Source organism: Asterias rubens, chromosome 5 (assembly GCF_902459465.1).
Source record: "Asterias rubens chromosome 5, eAstRub1.3, whole genome shotgun sequence".
Classification (NCBI taxonomy): domain Eukaryota; kingdom Metazoa; phylum Echinodermata; class Asteroidea; order Forcipulatida; family Asteriidae; genus Asterias; species Asterias rubens.
In genome coordinates this window covers 4,371,944-4,392,631 of record NC_047066.1, presented here as the reverse complement: position 1 = coordinate 4,392,631, position 20,688 = coordinate 4,371,944, and the positions used below count along the sequence as shown (strand labels likewise).

The window sequence follows — 20,688 nt, the reverse complement described above, 5'->3', positions numbered from 1 at the left end:
CATTATTTTGAGTAATTATTACCAAAAGGGTCCAGTGCCTAGTTATAATGCACACCCTCACAGTCAGTCTGCACACTCTGTTGTCATAACTCCCCCTCTCCGGCCGGCCCGTTCACGCCCCGCCCAAAACTTACGATTAACCTGGTTCAGTTTTGACAATAGAGGGCAGTAGTACGTTGCTAAACAACACAAGCGATGAAGATAATTTTTAGAACAGTGAAGGAGTAAAAACAGCTAGCCGAAACTTGACGGAAAGTGTGGTGTGAATGTTACAAAATTATTGGCACGCTGTCATATTTTAATTTTTTATATGAGCTAGACAGCATAATGAAGCAATCATGCCGGTAGCTATTGGAATCGACGCTTTCACTGCGTTTGAGAGGCAACTTAGAACATTATGTCTTACAGAATTTCCCTGCGGACGAGGATCTTGGGTATGTGAATGTCGAACAGGAAAAGTTCCTGCCACAACTTTTGCATTTTGTTATAAGTAAAATGGTATCTAATTCACTCACATGAGATGTTGTGGCAGGATACTGATTCGCTGATGTTTAATTGCCACGATTGTTCTAGACTATGGTTTAACATGCATATTAGGCTATTTAAACATGAGAAAAATAACGAAAGTAAGGACAGTAGTCAGTCATGTCAGTACAGTAGTACAGTGTCACTGTATGTGTCAGTGAAAAGAACACAAAACTATAATAATAATAATAATAGTAATAATAATAAGACTTGTAATGCGCACATATCCACCCTGCTGGGTGTTCAAGGCGCAGTAAAACCAAAAACAAAACAAAAACAAAACACAACACAAAGAAAAACAGACACAACAAAATTAGTCATTGAAAACCTGTGACATAAGATAAGTTTTGAGAAGAGACTTGAATTTTGCGGTACAAACACAAGATCGAAGATTAAGTGGTAAAAAGTTCCAGATGCGTGGCACGGCTGAAGAAAAAGACCTGTCACCCCATGAGTGTCGAGACTTAAGTTCAATGAGGAGAAGCATGGAACTTGATCGAAGATTCCTTGATGGAGTGTAAACTTGAAGTTGAAGCAGTTCAGAAATATAGTGGGGAGCCTTGCCATTTAGAGCTTTGTGGACAACGAGCATCCGCTTGAAGATGATTCGTTGAGAGATAGGGAGCCAGTGTAGTTGTTTCAGAATGGGGGTGATAGAACAGGATTTTCTGGACAGTGTCACAATGCGGGCAGCAGTATTTTGGAGCCATTGAAGTCAGGAAATCTGGTTGTTAGGAAGACTGTAGAGAAGAGCATTGCCGTTGTCAAGACGAGAAGTAACAAATGCGTGAATGACCTTTTCAGTGGCACTTTTGTCCAAGTACTTGCGAATCTTACCTATATTCCTGATGTGATATGATGATAAACGAACAATATTGTTGATGTGTGGCTGAAGTGTCATCGATGAATCAAAAATAACCCCCAAGTTCCGAGCTTTCAGCGAGGGAGCTATCCGAGCATCACCGATGGAGATGTATGGCACTGACGTGACCCAAATAAAAGGAACTCTGTCTTATCATCATTTAACTTCAGGAAGTTTTGTTGTGTCCAACTTTAAATCTCTTGGGCGCATTTCTCAAGTCTTGCAATAGATGCATTGGCGTTTTCTTGAGAAGATTTAAACGTGATGTATAGCTGAGTGTCGTCTGCGTACACATGGTAATTCAGATTAAATTTGAGGATGATGTCCCGAATCAGTAAAGTGTACAGCAGAAACCACTGCGGGCCGAGTACCAACCCCTGTGGCACAGAGTAGTTCAAAACAACAGAGTCGGATATCGCAGTGCCAATACATACATGCTGAGTTCTATTGTGGAGATACGATTTGCACCATGCTAGGGCTGTGTCCTCTATGCCAAGTACAGTACAGCATAGTTCTTGGCTCTGAAATAAAATGCCAATGGTGGTAGGTGTTTAGTTCCGATCCAACATAGTGCACAGAGCAAGCACCGAGCTAGACCCAGTTGAGTATCTGGGCTGGGGCGCTGTAGGGCCTACTCAAATTCAAATGAAAAGGGAGTAAAGCGCCCGGTTTCTGGGTCTAGCATAGACCCAGTGTGTGACTGGGGCGCTAGATTCCTTTTTTCAAAATTTTGACATGGCCGATAATGTCAAAATTTCGAAAAAAGGAATCTAGTGCCCCGTGACCGATAATGTCAAAATTTCGAAAAAAGGAATCTAGCGTCCCAGTCACTGGGTCTAGGTCTAGCACTGAGCTAGAAGTAAACACTTAAATGTAGCCTCTACTCTATATGATCTGCAGCTTATTTTCTGTTGGCTTACTCCTGCCAGTTCTAAAGACAAGATACAAGCTTCGTTTCGCTATCAAGTATCATCATCATCTCCGTCATCATCTCCATGAATGAAACTTGAAAGTGGGAGAGTCTGTTTTTTTTTTAAATCAACCGTAGTTCTAACTTCTAGGAGTAAATCTTGCTAATTTCAAATAAACACTTATAATGACTAACTCTTTGATATTTCTAGTGACCCAGACACAAATTCTTTGGGAAATCACATTTAGAAAATGTACTAAATATTATGGTGTCATTAATAAAACAAATCAAAATAATAGTGGCTTATTATATACGTAGCACTCATCAGTGGTACTCCTAGAACTATGAGGTTCGTTCCGCTAGACGATAGCGGAACGAACCTCATAGTTCTAGGAGAAGGTTCGTTCCGCTAGATGATAGTGGAACGAACCTCATAAATCTAGGAGTAGGTTCGTTCCGCTAGACGATAGCGGAACAAACCTCATAGTTCTAGGAGTAGGTTCGTTCCGCTAGACGATAGCGGAACAAACCTCATAGTTCTAGGAGTAGGTTCGTTCCGCTAGACGATAGCGGAACGAACCTCATAGTTCTAGGAGTAGGTTCGTTCCGCTAGACAATAGCGGAACAAACCTCATAGTTCTAGGAGTAGGTTCGTTCCGCTAGACGATAGCGGAACGAACCTCATAGTTCTAGGAGTAGGTTCGTTCCGCTAGACAATAGCGGAACAAACCTCATAGTTCTAGGAGAAGGTTCGTTCCGCTAGATGATAGTGGAACGAACCTCATAAATCTAGGAGTAGGTTCGTTCCGCTAGACGATAGCGGAACAAACCTCATAGTTCTAGGAGTAGGTTCGTTCCGCTAGACGATAGCGGAACGAACCTCATAGTTCTAGGAGTAGGTTCGTTCCGCTAGACGATAGCGGCACGAACCTCATAGTTCTAGGAGTAGGTTCGTTCCGCTAGACGATAGCGGAACGAACCTCATAGTTCTAGGAGTAGGTTCGTTCCGCTAGACGATAGCGGCACGAACCTCATAGTTCTAGGAGTAGGTTCGTTCCGCTAGACGATAGCGGAACGAACCTCATAGTTCTAGGAGTAGGTTCGTTCCGCTAGACGATAGCGGAACGAACCTCATAGTTCTAGGAGTAGGTTCGTTCTGCTAGACGATAGCGGAATGAACCTCATAGTTCTAGGAGTAAAGCAGTGGCAGGTTGTTTTAATTGTACTTTCGACCTGGATTATTACTGGGATTTTGTTTATTTGTTTTCAGCGCACCTTGAGTGACAAGAGTCTACCAGAATCACGTTTCACTACAACGCTGAAAGGTTTGTAATAATACAGTCCTGTCAAATCTCCGCTTGAAAGCGGATATTCGCTTTTTTCTTTATCAATATAAACCACAAGGGAAACTGACTTTAAATTTTGAAAGGATTTTTTGGGGTTGAACAAAGAATTGACTAGAGTGGGATTCGAACCAACGACCTCTGGATTAACGCGACGGCGCTCTACCAACTGAGCTATCTAGCCTATATTGGCAGTGTCCCTATTTTGTCAATATCTTTGTTCGGGGGTGCCAGTCAGAAGCCATACAACCGTTAACTGCCGTGTAGCCAGGGATCACACCCAAATAACGATACAACCTGGGAAGCGGCAGTCAGGGGATCACCTTAAGGGGATGCGACTTTTTGTTTCAGACATCAATATAAACCACAAGGGAAACTGACTGGGTAAATTTTGGAATGAGTTTTGGGGTTGAACAAAGAATTGCCTAGAGTGGGATTCGAACCAACGATCTCTGGATTTTTCTTTATCAGGCCGATTTTTTCTTTCTTTTTTTTCTTTTTTAAATCCCCCCTTATATAGGCTTGGCATGCCTTATAAGCTTTGCAACAATAATGTACAACTACAATAATGTGAGTTAAGCATTGGATTAATCGGGTGCCCTAATGTTAGCAGCGTAATGCGTGACGCACGCTCACTTGACGTTACACGATGTAGTGTTTGCAGCTCTTTTTTTAAGGGTCCACTCACATGCCTGGTAATAAGTTAGTTTGTAATTCGTCAGCTTTTATGTGCTGCTATGTTAAAGATGCTGTGTCAGATTTTTGGCCTCAAACATTAAAAAATAGATTTTTTTGAGTGAATGGTATTTCAAAGAGTATCACCCGCTCTAACGAAAAAAAGTTTTACTTTTAATGGTCGGGAACCATAAAAAAAATTTAAAACGTTTCTTATAAAACACATTAGAATTGGTCACGTGATATATTGTCGGGATCCCGACAAAAACTAATTCTGAGCACTTAATTTCACTGCTACTAATAATTGGCGAACTTTTTCGAGCTATGGCTCAAATGAAAGCTTGTAACTTTCTCGACCCCTTTTAAAATACCTATTGAATTTTAAATCAAAATTTGTGGGTCAAATCGGCCAAAAATCTGACATAGCATCTTTAATGATTGTTTTGAATGTTGGGGACTTTTCACCAGGCATGGAAATAACCCACGGCATCCACAGCATAAAATTTTCTTATCCTTTTGTGTTCGTGTAGATGTCGGAGCCCATAAAGAGCAAGAGGAGACCCTCGAGGAGTTGATCTCCTCCACTTTCTCTCCGTACAGCGTCGACTACAGCTGGAGTTCAGAAGCCAAACAGCTACGAGACATCGCTGTTAAGAGTCCCTGGCTCATCAGCAATCAATTTATTCTGGATCACTTCAAGTCGCTCAGAATAGTGGACAAGAATGTAAGAAAATACTGTGACATACTGCCAACAGGTCCTTGTCTGCTCTGCAGCCAAACGAAGACAGAAAAGAAACGAAATCAAATACCGTTCAATATGAAACACACTGATTTATTTATTCTTTGAACTCACTGAACTCAGCTGCTGGTCTCTCTAACACAACTTAATCATACACAACACAATGCAACGAGTCGGTTATCTTGGCTCCTGGCCTTGGCTGCTGGCCAACTGCTAGACCACTGTAAAGATTAAGACACGTCTCTAGTAGAGTGTAGAAATGTTCTTCTTGCGATTCTCCCCAACTATTTTTAGAAAAATTAGTTTATAAGTACAAACGTGGATTGAATTTTGTCACAAAATAGCTGTCCATTGTCCAAAGTACACAGACCACTGTCGGGGGTTGTAGCTGGACCAACTTAAGTGGTTAGGAGCTATTAATCCAATTTGTTTAAGTCCACCAAGGGCGAGCGGGACAACAAAGTTATTCACATTTATTTATGGGGTCATCGTTGCTGAAGTGCAATCTTGTTGAAATCTGTCTCTGGGCGGTACAGTGAATTTTCCCCCGAGTGCGGTGCAAAGTTTGTCAGTTCTGGGTGGGCCTGCCCGGCAGCGCCCTTCAAGGCTTTAACCTCGACCACTGCAAAGAAAAGATGATGTCTTAATGAAATGACGCTATATAAAAGCCCAGTGTATGTAAGTATGTATGTAACATCCTCTCGTGGGGGTGTATAAACGATCTTCCAGCAAAAAAAAAAAGGGTTGGTCAGTTGAGCTACAGAAACTCATTGGTAACAATGAGATGATTATTTTGTTGTTAACCCTACAGTGATATCTGTTAAGCACTGTATGCTCAGTACTTAACCACGGGAAAATTACGCAGGTGGGATTTAAACCCATGACTTTTGCCTAGACCACCGAGCTAGCCCTATATCAGCAGTGGGCACCGTAACAATCAATAGCCACATCCGTGTGGGTTAAAAAAAATGTAAAAAATTGTATTTTTTAATCCCTGATACAATTAAACATCAATTATTATTTTGTTTGTATTTTGATTCCATTTTGATCAAGGTGCATACAGTTGATGACGGTTTACTCAAGTTCAGGAATCTTGAAGAACTTACGTTGAGTGTGAATAAACTGAGAGCAGTTGACACCCGTAATATTCCAAGCACGCTAAAGGTAATGGGGTCGATGGTCGGAGGTCTTTTCCTACTCATGGACTTAAAAGCACTGGACCCTTTCGGTTATTACTAAAAAAAAGGTGTATTGCATAACAACTTATGGAGAGGTGTTGATAGTATAAAACATTGTGAGAAACGACTCCCTCTGGACTGAGGTAGATTTGAGAAAGGTGATATCTCACTAAGATGCTTGAATTGGAAAAATTCTTCAGACTTGAAGCCTTTATCAGTGCAACAGTGGCATTATTTCTTTTGATATTTTCTTGCAACTTTAGTGACCAATTGAGTCAAAACTTTGAGTCAAAAATTGTACGCATATGTTGGGATACATCAAAGGCGAATACTGGTCTTTGATAATTATTACCGAAGGTGCCCAGTGCCTTTAAGGATTTATGTTGCTTGTGCAATTTACTAGCTTTTGTAAGATTGATGGGCCAGGGCTCTATTTCACTTAGCACTAAAGATTCAATTTAAGATGAGTTGTCGGTATTTCCACAGTGGTTGTATAATGACATCACACTTTGCTATTAAATAACTTAAGATCAATCCAAGCTCTTTGTGAAATCATGCCTTATAAAGTTCCATAAAGTTTATATTGTCGAAACTGGTGCCCCACTCAGTTTATGCTTTAGCATAGAATTTAATTGCTAAGCAGTATTTTCTGCTAAACAGCTTTATGAAATTGGACCCAGTTTTCAACACTCTCTACTGCTATTTCCAACTTAGCGTTTGTTTTTTTCACAATGCCTAGGTTTTGGAGCTTGTGGCCAATCAGATCAGTGATTTGGAACCGTTATGCAACAAGCCACCTCCCACTTTAAGTCACCTTGGCCTTGGTCTAAACAAGATCTCTGCTCTACATGACTACATTACGGGAACCTACTGGTAAGGGATATTGTGATTATCAACTAAGTCCACTATAAACTATTCAATATCTCTATGTGACTAGTATCCACTGTGTGACTGTCCATTTTAGACTATCCACTATCTCTATTATGCCCACTAATGGACTATCCATGATCTCTATGTGACTATCTACTATCCGCTATGGACTATCCACTATCTCTATTATGCCCACTATGTACTATCCATGATCTCTATGTGACTATCCACTATCCGCTATGGACTATCCACTATCTCTATTATGCCCACTATGTACTATCCATGGTCTCTATGTGACTATCCACTATCCGCTATGGACTATCCACTATCTCTATTATGCCCACTATGGACTATCCATGATCTCTATGTGACTATCCACTATCCGCTATGGACTATCCACTATCTCTATTATGCCCACTATGGACTATCCATGATCTCTATGTGACTATCCACTATCCGCTATGGACTATCCACTATCTCTATTATGCCCACTATGTACTATCCATGATCTCTATGTGACTATCCACTATCCGCTATGGACTATCCACTATCTCTATTATGCCCACTATGGACTATCCATGATCTCTATGTGACTATCCACTATAGACCATCCACTACCTTTGTGTGACTATCCACAATCTCTTTGTGATATGCACTATCGCTATTCACTGTGTCTCTATGTGACTGTCCACTAAATCATGACTATCGACTACAGACTATCCACTTTGTTAGAGAAGAACCTGTAAATTTAAACCTGATGGCATTTTAACGAGACTCCTATTTTTATTTATTTATTATTTTGCCCTATCAAAATCAGTAAGATACCATAGGTCTTGTTCTTAAAAATATTTACTACTTTATTTCAAGGGTCACATATCACGCTAGACTTTTGGGCAAATCGTTAACTGTTTTTGGCGTTGATAGCTTTCCAACTAATTTGATGTTCTCTCGAGATTGCCGGACCCCTGAGAGATTACTGCTCTAGAGACTATGGTCCCATTTCAGAAGACCAGTAGCCTCACATGAGAGCAGTGGTCTCGTGAGAGCAGTCTTAGATCGTGGAGAGCTGAGTATTACACCACGACTCGACTATCACCGGAGCAAACATTAAAACAACTTGTCCACAAGTCTAATTTCACACCTGTAATGAGCCATTTGCAAGTTAGATTTGAATAATGTCTGGTACAATGACTTACTTAGTTACAATGCACTGCTTACATTTGAATTCCTCAGACTATAGAGAAAGTTGCTATGTCACATGGTTCGAGACAAGCTTTTGTATAGCAACCTCCAGAGCAAACCCTGGTACCATTGAGCCATACACCTGTAGCCAGAATCATGAATGGGTGTTCACCATCTCTTCAAAACTAAGCAAAAGCTTGCCCCTAATCAAGTGACAAAAGCAACTTTCTTGATAGTTTGAGGAATTCAAAATTAAGTGGCAACTTGTGTTTAAGCACGTCATTGTACCAGACAATACTGAAATCTCACACGCAAATGGCTTATATTACCCAAATTGATTTGAATTAACAGTTGTCTCGTTTGTTTTGTTTCCAGGCCCGATCTATTATCTCTTGATCTGAGTCACAATAACCTTTGTGACCTCATCGAGGTTGTGCAGACGCTAGCAACGCTTCCCAAACTCAGGAATCTCGTCCTAATCGGTAACCCTCTGGCAGTAAGTGCATTCCTCACTGGCCATTCAAAACAATGGCCTCTTTGGGTTTTCTTTTGTGTTGATACAGACTTGTAGACAGTGTTAGCTTTCCTTTCCGTTGTGGAGTGTTGTGGCATAAGCCGTGTTCGCATTGGACTAATGTTTTACCGAGACAGTGGTTAACATTCGAAAAGGGAAATTTTAGCAGCGTCCGCACTTGGATTAATGAGTTGGGTAAACTAATCGATCGGTAAAACACATACCGACTAACTTAAGACAAATACAAGAGGGCGCTATTGCAGTGACCTTTGACCGGGGTGCATGACAACGAGAATGCAATAAGTGCAACCGAGCTTCCGTCCATTTAAACGATGCATGTGTACGATGTGTCATCACACAATCACGTGGCGCGGCAGGTAGATCGGGGGACCGGATGTGGCTTTTTACCGGGACAGCTTTTACCCAGATCGTGTTCGCATTGGACTTTTCGGCTCGGTTAAATAAACCTGGTCAACTGGGCACTCGTGGGTCGGTTAAACTACCCATTCAGGTCGGGTAAGTTACCTGGGAGGGAAACTTCCTGGGCTGTTCGCATTGGACCTAAAATGGGTAACTTACCCATTTGCTCAGTTAGTTTACCCAAATTAAGTCCAATGCGAACAGGGCAAGTGGTTTAGAGCACTGGACTTAAGTACCGGTGTTGGTTAGTGTGTGGGTTCAGGTCTTGGTCAGGACACTTGTGTCCTTGAGCAAGACACTTGGCCATAGTTGGTTCCTACTTCGGATGCTTGTCCATCTCCTGACGACGATCCGAGCATACTGATTGAAATGTTTAATTGTCAACCAACGACCGGTTCTTTTCAGAAAACACTACTCAAAAGAGATTTACTGCAAACCTCACCAAATTGTATACTCTTATCATGCAAAGTTTCAAATCCTACTTAATTACAAAGTGTACAACGTGTGTTAATTAAACTACAAATCAAACTAATAAACTGTTGACACTCATTTCATTCTTGATAGTTGATACCAGGCTATCGAGGTTTCATTATAGACAGCCTACGAAGTCTGACCATTCTTGATGATATTGGGATCTCCGCAGATGAAAAGCACCACTTCAAGGGTCTGGCCAGAAAAATAGGTGAGTGGCTTCTCCCACTATTTTATGATCTCACCCAAGCCATTTCAGCAATCTCAGTAAATTTAATTAAATTCAATGGGCCATATTTTTGACCGTGTGAGGGCGCTCTCAATCACTTCCGGGGGTATATTCATTCATACCCAAAACAGTTTTTAAAGATTGGAACACATTACCACCACAGACATCTAATCCATCACAGACAATAAGACTTTTAAAGGAGCCGTTATAATCCACCTCTAAAGCAAATTGAAACTACGGCGCAACAAAAGTGACAGAACGCCTATTAATTTGTGCAGGGCGAATCGCGTGTACCCCCGGAAGTGATAAAAATACTATTTATAGCGCCCTCGCGCTGTCAAAAATAAGGGGCATTCAACTCGACAATTACTTCCATATTATTGCAAATTGAACATACAGCTAATTAAAGAATGGTCTATTAAACAAAAAAGTAAAAGTAGAGAACAATTACAGATAAGCCAGTTGTCTCCAGACTGAGCTATCCAGCCCTTTTTGTTGTCGGTCTCCCTATTAGTCAATATCTTTGTTCTTGCGTGCCAGTCAGAAGCCATGAAAGGGTTTTAAGTGTTTTTAATATTCTTTTTGTTTTGACAGAATTTATTTTAGACGAGGCAAAGGTTACTGTCAAGGTTGGCATGGTGACGGGCATTCCAATGCCCCCAGAACTTCAGGTAAGGGGAACTTTTTTAGGGTTACATTTATGGGGATAAAGGCACTGGACACTTTTGGTAATTGTCAAAGACCACTTGGTGTATCCCAACATATGCATTAAATGACAAACCTGTGAAAATATGGGCTCAATCGGTCAAAGAAGTTGCAAGAAAACAGTGAGAGAGAAAAGACTCTTGTTGCAAACATTTGTGTGCCTCAAGATGCATAAAATAGGCTTCAGGCATGTAGGGCCTGAAATTTTTATTATTTGAGTGAGAAATTACCTATTTCTCAAAACTATGTTACTTCAGAGGGAGTTTCTCACATTGTTTTATACTATCAACGGCACTCCATATCTCATTACCAAATATAAGTGTTGATGCTTACAATTATTTTGAGTAATTACCAATAGTGTCCACTGCCTTTAGAAGTTTCACTTTATTTTATACTAATTCATAGCGGATTTTTAATGAGACCTCAACAAACGTCAAAAACAAATAAATTTCCAGATGGCATCTTTTACTTTCCCGCAGGCCACTGAGGAACAGCCCGAGTTTCCCATTGTTACGCGTACCTACTATGTAGAGTGCATGTTCCTGGAGGATTTCCAGGCTAGGGTTTTGTCAGCTCAGAGCAAAGATGTCGCATCGCTCTTGACTGATAAAGAAACAGGGGACTTGGAGAAGGACTCGGGGGTAAGTCTTTTAATTATATTTATTATTTTATCTATTTAATAACACATCCAGTAGCACAATTACTGCCAATAATAGGATGAATAGGGAACAAGAAGAAATGCACAGTTTTTTAGATGTTGGAGGAAAACCCCCAAAGCCGAAACCCACGCAATCAGGTAGGGACTGAAAACCCAATCCACATGAACAGCTCCGAGTCTGAGGAGGGATTCGAACTGGGGTCCACAGAGGTGAAAGGCAGGAAAAGAAACCACTGAGCTAACCTGAGAATCTCACCCCGCCCCCCGCCCCCCCCCCCCCCCCAAAAAAAAAAAAAAAAAAAAAAACACCAAAAAAACAAAGTAAATTTATGTACTGAGTCTGATGGAATCCTGAATCTGGGCCCATTTTCATGGAGCTGCCAAGCACAAAAATTTGCTTAGCATGAAATTTTTGTCTTGATAAAAACAGGATTACCAACCAAAATTCCAAGTGATTTTCAGGATAAGCAAACAACAGCTGAATACCAATAACAAGGAATATGCAACAAGTGGAAATTTTGTTGGTAACCTTGTTTTTATCAAGGAAGAAATGTCATGCTAAGCAATTTTTTTGTGCTTAGCAGCTCTATGAAATTGGGCCCTGGTGACAAGTCTTAGTGCAGAATTTGGTACACTTTGTTGACTACTCACTCGCTTATTGTATTTTAGCCTCAGCTACCAAGTTCAGACGATGTTGTTGAGCAAATGGGTAGTGATGAACAGTGCATCAATACTGCAGAACCAGTCACAAACCAAGGTAAATACATGTAGGTACTTTAAAAACAATAACTATTTTTAAAAACCGCCAATCTTTCCTGAAGATGGAAGGCCTAAAACAGCAAAACCTTCATGCTAATATTTCTAAATCTTCCCGCCTTACTTCTTTAGATGGACCTGTCACAGAGGGAACATTTTTCACAGAAGCCGATGATGAAGACCAATCAGATCAGCAGCCACCCCCCTCAGCCAGTAATGGTACAGACCACTCAGGTTCACCGCTGCCTCCATTAAAGCTAGTTCCATACCGAACAGAGGGGTTGCAATGGTCTGAGGAGGGCCTGGAATTCACCTGGGAGCACGAGTTGGTCATCGATGATTTGCCTGCGCTGAAGGAGTTTTTGAAGAGGGGAATGGCAATCACTGTGAAAGAAGACAAGGTGCAAGACTTACTCATACCAATATCTGATCAATATTAGTGTCTTGTACCTGCTCTAAGTGATCATCTAGGACCAATTTGAAGGTGCCGCTTACCACAGAATTCCCCACTTTGTGTTGTTTGTATTGTTCCACAAACATATCTCCCAAAATAGTACTTAAAGTTACATGCAGCAGTTTTGTTGAAGAATTGGAATTTTCCATTCAGCGATCTAGCTTTAGCCATAGCCAAAGCCATCTTTTCAGATGTAGCTTGAGGAGTTGCTGAAAGCTTGCAGATAGTAAACCATGGAAAACCTTAAAGCCATTGGACCCTTTCGGTACAGAAAAAAAAGTTCACAGATTTTCAAATAACTTACAGGGTTTACAGAAGGTAGTGGTGAAAGACTTCTCTTGAAATATTATTCCATGAAATGCTTTTACTTTTTAAGAACAGTAAAACAATATCAATTCTCGATATCGAGAATTACGGATTTATTTTAAACACATTTCATGACACTGCGAAACGTGCGGATACAAGGGTGGGTTTTCCCGTTATTTTCTCCCAACTCCGACGTCCGATTGAGCCTAAATTTTCACAGGTTTGTTATTTTATATATAAGTTGTGATACACGAAGTGTGGGCCTTGGACAATACTGTTTACCGAAAGTGTCCAATGGCTTTAAACAACCTGACAAGGCTATCCTCGCGTTACTGCTTAGTTAATTTTGCACTCTTCCCTGATCTTGGGCCCCCTGTTTTCAACAAAAGTTTGCTACTTTATTCAAGAGTCAGTGTTATTGCTGCATTTGATGTCTTCTCTTATTCACTGACCATTATACGATTGTTTTCATCAGGTGCTCTCCGTACCAGCAGAGGAGGGGGAAGAGAAGGCCAGCGAAGCAGGCAAGAAGGGAGAGAAGGGAGGAGGAGGAGGAGGGGGACATGCGAAGTCGGCCAAAACCGGGAAGGATAGTAAAAACGAGAAAGAGAAACCCAAGGTAGGAGGAACTCAAGTCTCGAGTGTGTTTTGGCAGTTGTTACCTGTAACTTTTACGCTCATTGGCCAGTGATTCACCAATGGCAAATTCAATCGAAAACCGTTATTGGTCACGACCGCCAAAATGCACCCCAGTGATTTTTAATGTTTTACGGTATATTGCAATAAAATAGAAGGTTATCTTAGATCAGTTTACAATAGAAGAGTTAAGGATACCTCTTTCGATCATAGTGACAATAATAATCATAGATTATTATTTCCATTTCCATTTTTTCCATTTCTTTGTTATTTTGTGCCAGTCGGAAGCCATACAGCCAGTTAATGATTGTATGGCTTCTGACTGGCACCCTCTGGAGGTCATTGGTTCAAATCCCGCTCCAGTAATGATTTCTTTGTTCAAACCCAAACTAAAATTATTTACTCACATCATGTATTTATCCAGGAAAAACCCGGAGGTGGAAAGGGGAAGAAGAAGAAAGAACCGGAGATAGAATTGATCCACTCACCTCCAGAGGTGACGGTTCTAGGTCTTTACACTGTGGAGTTATCTAGCTTCATTGATGGGGACTATAGCACTGAGGAGACATGTAGGTGTGTAGGAGGATTGCTGGATGTAGGGGAAGAGGAGGAGGAGCAGAAGAAAGAGGAGGGCTCAGAGTCTAAGAAGGTAAGAAAAAACATAGCACTGAAGGTTATAACTCGATTATCTCAGTTATCAAAAACCTAGATAGATCACAGATTGTTTTTACACTGTCAGCAAAAAAAGTACTGGTTGGCAATGCTTTAACATTGCATGAGTGCTAGTCATGTTTATTTAAAGAACTGGTTAGTGTCGACCAGCCAGTTTACCTTAGTCACAACACTGGTATTCAGATGTTAAGTTTTTGTATATAGTGTACAAAGCATTTTCTTGCCCAAATAAATAGGGCGTCTTCAAGTATGTCCAACAGTTTTTCAGGCCATCCAAAAGTCAAATCGGGCGTTTGATTATGAAATGCTGGAATGTGTGTACTTATTCCCTTTTCATGACAGCTCTTATTTAATCTGTAATTGAGTTATGAAAACAACAGAGTAATTGTTACTTTTTTTATTTGTAGGACAAAAAGAAGAAAAAGGAAAGTGGAGACACCTCAAAGGCCAAGAAAGGAAAAGAATTAAAAGAAAAAGACAAAGACAAGGGTAGGTATAAATAATTATAAGCACATTTTCCGAATCTTTCCTTACATAACCAACAAAAGGCAAAGCAGCCATAAGTGACATTAAACAGACAGAGTGAAGTAGCTTGACTGGTCCCCTGTCTTTATGGGTAAAGGATAAAGACAGGCACTGGTTCTACAGAACCAGTGATTTCATTGGATACAATGATTTCATTGGATACAATAATTTCATTGGATAAAAAGTGCAGTGACATAAGATTTCTGTGTTTTGATTGGTCTGAGGTGATGTTTGTCAGCTGCCTTTTCAGTCATCTGCATGCAGCATGTTTTGTGTGGATACATGTATACATAGATTTGACTTTGAATCTCCATGTGAAATGTAGTAGTAGTGGCCATTGCCCGACACGGGCATTCATCTCCAAATCTTTAAGTAGCTACGAGCTCTCCTCTCAAGGTCCTTTAGTCTCCGTTCGGTGTCATAATTGGTGCAGGCTTTCATCGTGTAGGCTCTCCAGGTTGTTCTGTCTGATGCCAGGTTACGCCAGGTGTAAAGGGAGGATGTCCTCTTTAGTGTCCTTCTGAAAACGTCCTTGTAACACACAAAGCGACGTCCTGCACGCCTAGTGGAATGAGTTGGAGGTCAAAGATTTATTTGGAAGGATCCTGATGTAGGCTCAAGGCAGGTTTCTGGCGTATAAATCACGCGCCTCAAAGTGTTACGTCAGACGGTCAGGCTGTGGAGTGGGTGTCATTAGTTACTAAAAAACTGCTCTCACAGAAATACTTCAGATTTGTGCACCAAGGTGGTGACGATTGTTTTAAACTTTCTCAACTTAACCATTTAGGCAAGAAAGCTGGCAAACCCGATAAGAAAGATTCCAAGATGAAGAGGTCCGAATCGCAGCTCAGCGAGGATGAGGAGGTACAGACTCCGCCCCCTCCCCTCACCGTACATCTCCAGGTAAAATTCTGCTTTGTTGTATTATCCCTGTCCCCCATCACAGTAAGCCCTTTCAATAACCCCATCCCCATCATTTTAAGTTAGACTCCGCCCTTAAAAACAGTACTTTCCCCAAGTCCTGTGTAAAAAATAATCCAGAGTCATATTACTCCAGTGACCATAATCGAACCCACGTAACTCCACCCCCCCCCCTCAAACTATAAACAAAAAAATTGTGACTCAGAAAGTTTTGCTTTCAACTTTTCAAGTACAGTGTTTAAAGAATTTGGGTACTTTTTCAAAATGTCCATAGATTTACATTAAACTTACAGGGTTTGAAGATAATGAAATGAATAGTGGAAAGCTTCCCTTCAAATATTACTTAACTGAGGTGCTGTAGTTTTTGAGAAATGAGTAAAACAATGTAATGAAAATACGTTTGTAAATGATTAAAATAATTTTCGTCTCATGAGACAAAATTATTTTCATGACATTTGTTTTACTCATTTTCCAAAAACTACACCACCTCAGCACGTAATATTTTCAGGGAAGCTTTGTACAATCATTATCTTTAAACTGTGTAAGTTTAGTGTAAATCTGTGGACATTGTGTTTTTTGTCCCACAAAAGTTACATAGATCCTTTAAATTGTCTTTTTGTTTTAAGTTGCATGTATATTGAACTAAATTTGTTGTACAAGAACATGTTGGTGATTTTATACTGTAAACAAATATTTGGTTATAAATTTTACCAATACAAGTTAACAGATACAAATTATTGGGTAACTATCACTGGATATCTTTATGCTGATTTTGAATGTCACACGAGGCAATTTACTGGCAACCCTTTTTTTCTTGGTGATGGTAAAATATTCCTTGAAAAATGTATCCAGTGCTACCAAAGTGGTCTCGCAGCATGCACTGTGGTAGGTTGCCTGTAAAAGTTGCTATGTGACAAGGCCCTTAGTCTTATGTCTTTGTTATTCCATCTCTAGGTTGATCTTCATCGGTGGCTGACGGCGAGAGATTCCATTCCTAAACCCAAAGAAGTTCAGAAACCAGCGGAAGAGGATGGAGGGAAGAGTGAGGCTGGAGGTCAGACGTAGTAGGAGATTAAATGCTAAGCAGCAACAAGTTAAAAAATATTAGTGCTAAGCGATGACAAAGAGTCTGGACAGAAGCACGCCCGGTTCATTCTTCCTGCCAATGCAAAATGAATTTTGACGTCACAGCCCTTTTTTTGCTGCAAATGTCTCACAGGCGTTGAGCACATTTCAACGAATTATTCGTTTGTGACTTCAAAATTGTCCTTTGCATGAAGTGTGAACCAGGCTTAACTCGAAAAAAATTCATACTGAGAAAAACAAGCACAGAGAAATGCTGGTGTCATTAAACAGGATGAAAGTGTAGAAAGAGGCCAAGATAAGACATGTTTGTTGTGTTCACATCCATACGTACATGTAGTATACCATAGAAACTTAAAAATGTGAAAGCACCTTCAATTGACCATGAAATGATCTTATACTTAAAATAAATAAAAAAGTCAAGTTGGGCTGTTTTGCCAAGGAAGGGCCAAATTTCATAAAGCTGTTGGAGCAAAATTTCTTTGCTCAGCAAAAAAATAGTGTGGTATCAGTTGCAACGTTGCAAACTATATTGCATTTTGGCCGGTACCTGTTTCTGCAAAGCAAGATTTTATTTTTCTGTGCTTAGCAAGTTTTTGTGATTACAGCAACAGAGACAAGTGTGGAATGAAGTGAGAATCTGATAAAATCACTAGGGTAAGCCTGGCATTTTTGTCAAAAATGGGCTGAAATCTTATAGTAAGCCTTGCATTGTTGTCAACAAATTTTTGAAATCTTAAAAAGGGTTAGTTTTTGTCAAGACTGAAAAGTGGGGTAGTATGCCCCAAAATGTTTGTTCCCTTCTTAATGCAATCATCCTTAGATATTTTGACCAGAAAATATATAGAAATTAGTTGTTGATAATCCATCAAATGAAGAGGTCATGTCTTAATTCTCATATATTAAAAAAAAAAAATGTAAATATTTTTTGTAAATATTTGACACCCTAGAAAGGCACAGTGTAAGATATCACGTAGGTTTTTCTGGTGAATAAAGTATTGGTGAGACTGATAAAAAATGTGTGAGTTTCGTGCACTTTTGTCCTAATTAGCTGAAATCAGATACAATCACAAGGGGTAAGCCTTGCATTTTTGACCAAATTAGCTGGAATCGAATAAAATCACAAGGGGGAAGACTTGCATTTTTGTCAAAATTAGTTGAAATCAGATAAAATCATTAGAAGGTAAGCCTTGCTTTTTTGGCCAAATTAGCTGAAATCAAATAAAATCACAAGGGGTAAGCCTTGCATTTTTTATTCAAAATTTGCTGAATTCGGATAAAATCACAGGGGGTAAGCCTTGGAATTTTGTCCAAATTAGCTGAAATCGAATAAAATCACAAGGGGTAGGACTTGCATTTTTGTCCAAAATTAGCTGAAATCAAATAAAATCACAAGGGGTAGGACTTGCATTTTTGTCCAAAATTAGCTGAAATCAGATAAAATCACAAGAGATGAGCTTTACAGTTTTTTCCCAAACTGGCTGAAAATCTAATAAAATCACGAGGGGGTAAGCCTTGCATTTTTGTCAAAAAATAGCTGAACTACAATAAAATCATAGGTGGAGAGCCTTGAATTTTTGTCAAAAATTTGCTGAAATAAAAAAAATCACAAGGGATATAACTCTTGCATTTTAGTTTAAATGTGCCTGAAATCTGATAAATTCATAACGGGTAAACCTTAAGCTTTTGTCAAAAATTTGTATGAAATCAAATAAAACAAGAAGGGGGTAAGCCTTGCATCTTTGTCAGAAGACTGGCTGAAATCAGATAAAATCACAAAATCTTTAAGAAACAACCAGCTTTATTAGATAAAATACCAAATAAAGCTTTTAAATTCAACAATCAAACACAGAAAGTTCAAAATATTTACAAACCAATGTCATTTGAGGTATTTTTAAAATGTACAATTTGTGTCGATAATTTTAGGGCAAACAATTTACAATAATAATTATTATGGGCCTAGCAGTAATATAAAACAGTTGTGTATTTTTGAGGCGTTTTTTTTTAAAGCCCATTATGTCTGTAAGAGTGCCTCAATGTTTACTGTCACAATATATAGATAACATTTACAAAAGTTTAAAAAAATTAACTGCACACACTTTAAAACGATGACTATTTTGGCCCTATGTGATAAGCACTTTATACTCAAGAGTCCAAGAGGGAAAACTCCACAGGCTACTCAGGTAGGATTCAAACCAAACCCCCGTATTAAAATCTGTCGATTTCACAAAGAGTTAGGACTAGTCTTATCTCGAGTTAGGACGAATTACTCTTTCTAACAGTGAACCGAATATGTGACATGTGTAACCCTTAAGTTTTTAATATCTCCTAGGACTAGTCCGAAGTTAGGACTAGCTCTTTTTGACATCGGCTGCAGATGTCATAACCCCATGGCCACTGAGCCTGCCGCTTAAAGGCAGTGAACACTATTGGTAATTACTCAAAATAATTATTAGCATACAACCTTTCTTGGTGACGAGTAATATGGAGAGGTTGATGGTATAAAACATTGTAAGAAACGGCACCCTCTGAAGTGCCATAGTTTTCGAGAAAGAAGTAGTTTTCCACGAATTTGATTTCGAGACCTCAGATTTAGAACTTGAGGTCTCAAAATCAACCATCTAAACGCACACACCTTTGTGTGACAAGGGTATTTTTTTCTTTCATTCATATCTCGCAACTTCGACGACCGATTGAGCTCAATTTTTCAAAGGTTTGATATTTTTTGCATATGTTGAGTTACACCAACTGTAAAGACTAGTTTTTGACAATTACCAATAGTGTCCAGTGTCTTTAAGGTAGCCCAGTTTAAATCAGGTTTTAAACATTTCAAAATGTTTGCAACTACACATGATGAACAGTACAACAATATTTACACTTGTACAAAGAGGCACTGTTTCATGTCACACAGGTTTGTCAAAATGTCCACAATTGTAAGGATGAATTATTTATAGATCGTGGTACACTACTATCCCCTCATCTGTTCCATTGGCCCTCGGCACCAGTGTTCCTTTGGCGTGAGGCACCAGTGTTTTGTAGGCCAAGGCACCAGTGTTCCAAAGGCCCTGGGCACCTGTGTTCCCTAGATCCTAGTAACCAGTGTTTCGTAGGCCCTAGGCACTAGTATACATCAGGCACTAGGCACCAGAGTTCTGGAGGTCTTGGTAAAAGTGTTTGTTTGACCCTAGGCACTGGTGTTCCATAGGCCTAGTTACTAGTGTTCGTTAGGCCTAGGTACCAGTGTTCCAAAGGCCCTGGGCACCTGTGTTCCCTAGATCCTAGTAACCAGTGTTTCGTAGGCCCTAGGCACTAGTATACATCAGGCACTAGGCACCAGAGTTCTGGAGGTCTTGGTAAAAGTGTTTGTTTGACCCTAGGCAATGGTGTTCCATAGGCCTAGTTACTAGTGTTCGTTAGGCCTAGGTACCAGTGTTCCAGAGCCCAGGCACTAGGCACCAGAGTTCTGGAGGTCTTGGTAAAAGTGTTTGTTTGACCCTAGGCAATGGTGTTCCATAGGCCTAGTTACTAGTGTTCGTTAGGCCTAGGTACCAGTGTTCCAGAGCCCAGGCACTAGGCACCAGAGTTCTGGAGGTCTTGGTAAAAGTGTTTGTTTGACCCTAGGCACTGGTGTTCCATAGGCCTAGTTACTAGTGTTCGTTAGGCCTAGGTACCAGTGTTCCAGAGCCCAGGCACTAGGCACCAGAGTTCTGGAGGTCTTGGTAAAAGTGTTTGTTTGACCCTAGGCACTGGTGTTCCATAGGCCTAGTTACTAGTGTTCGTTAGGCCTAGGTACCAGTGTTCCAGAGCCCAGGCACTAGGCACCAGAGTTCTGGAGGTCTTGGTAAAAGTGTTTGTTTGACCCTAGGCACTGGTGTTCCATAGGCCTAGTTACTAGTGTTCGTTAGGCCTAGGTACCAGTGTTCCAGAGCCCAGGCACTAGGCACCAGAGTTCTGGAGGTCTTGGTAAAAGTGTTTGTTTGACCCTAGGCAATGGTGTTCCATAGGCCTAGTTACTAGTGTTCGTTAGGCCTAGGTACCAGTGTTCCAGAGCCCA

At 40.3% G+C, this 20,688-nt stretch overlaps 1 protein-coding gene across 1 annotated transcript; it reads left to right on the top strand.

Moving 5' to 3' along the window:
* Positions 1-210: 210 nt before the first annotated feature.
* Positions 211-16,783, top strand: LOC117290498 (leucine-rich repeat-containing protein 43-like). Its single transcript, XM_033771917.1, has 16 exons — positions 211-434; positions 3,568-3,622; positions 4,846-5,039; positions 6,108-6,218; positions 6,972-7,105; positions 8,660-8,780; positions 9,783-9,900; positions 10,513-10,589; positions 11,103-11,264; positions 11,951-12,038; positions 12,170-12,438; positions 13,273-13,416; positions 13,858-14,082; positions 14,513-14,594; positions 15,418-15,533; positions 16,506-16,783. The coding sequence occupies exons 1-16, from the start codon at positions 339-341 to the stop codon at positions 16,614-16,616; spliced, it is 2,103 nt and encodes a 700-aa protein (XP_033627808.1). The 5' UTR covers positions 211-338; the 3' UTR covers positions 16,617-16,783.
* The last annotated feature ends 3,905 nt before the right edge of the window (positions 16,784-20,688 follow it).

Coding starts and splice junctions, on each gene's coding strand:
- LOC117290498 (XM_033771917.1), top strand. CDS start 339: ATGCCGGTAGCTATTGGAATCGACGCTTTCACTGCGTTTGAGAGGCAA. Junction 5,040..6,107: donor TCAGAATAGTGGACAAGAAT/GTAAGAAAATAC, acceptor ATTTTGATCAAG/GTGCATACAGTTGATGACGG. Junction 15,534..16,505: donor CCCTCACCGTACATCTCCAG/GTAAAATTCTGC, acceptor TTCCATCTCTAG/GTTGATCTTCATCGGTGGCT.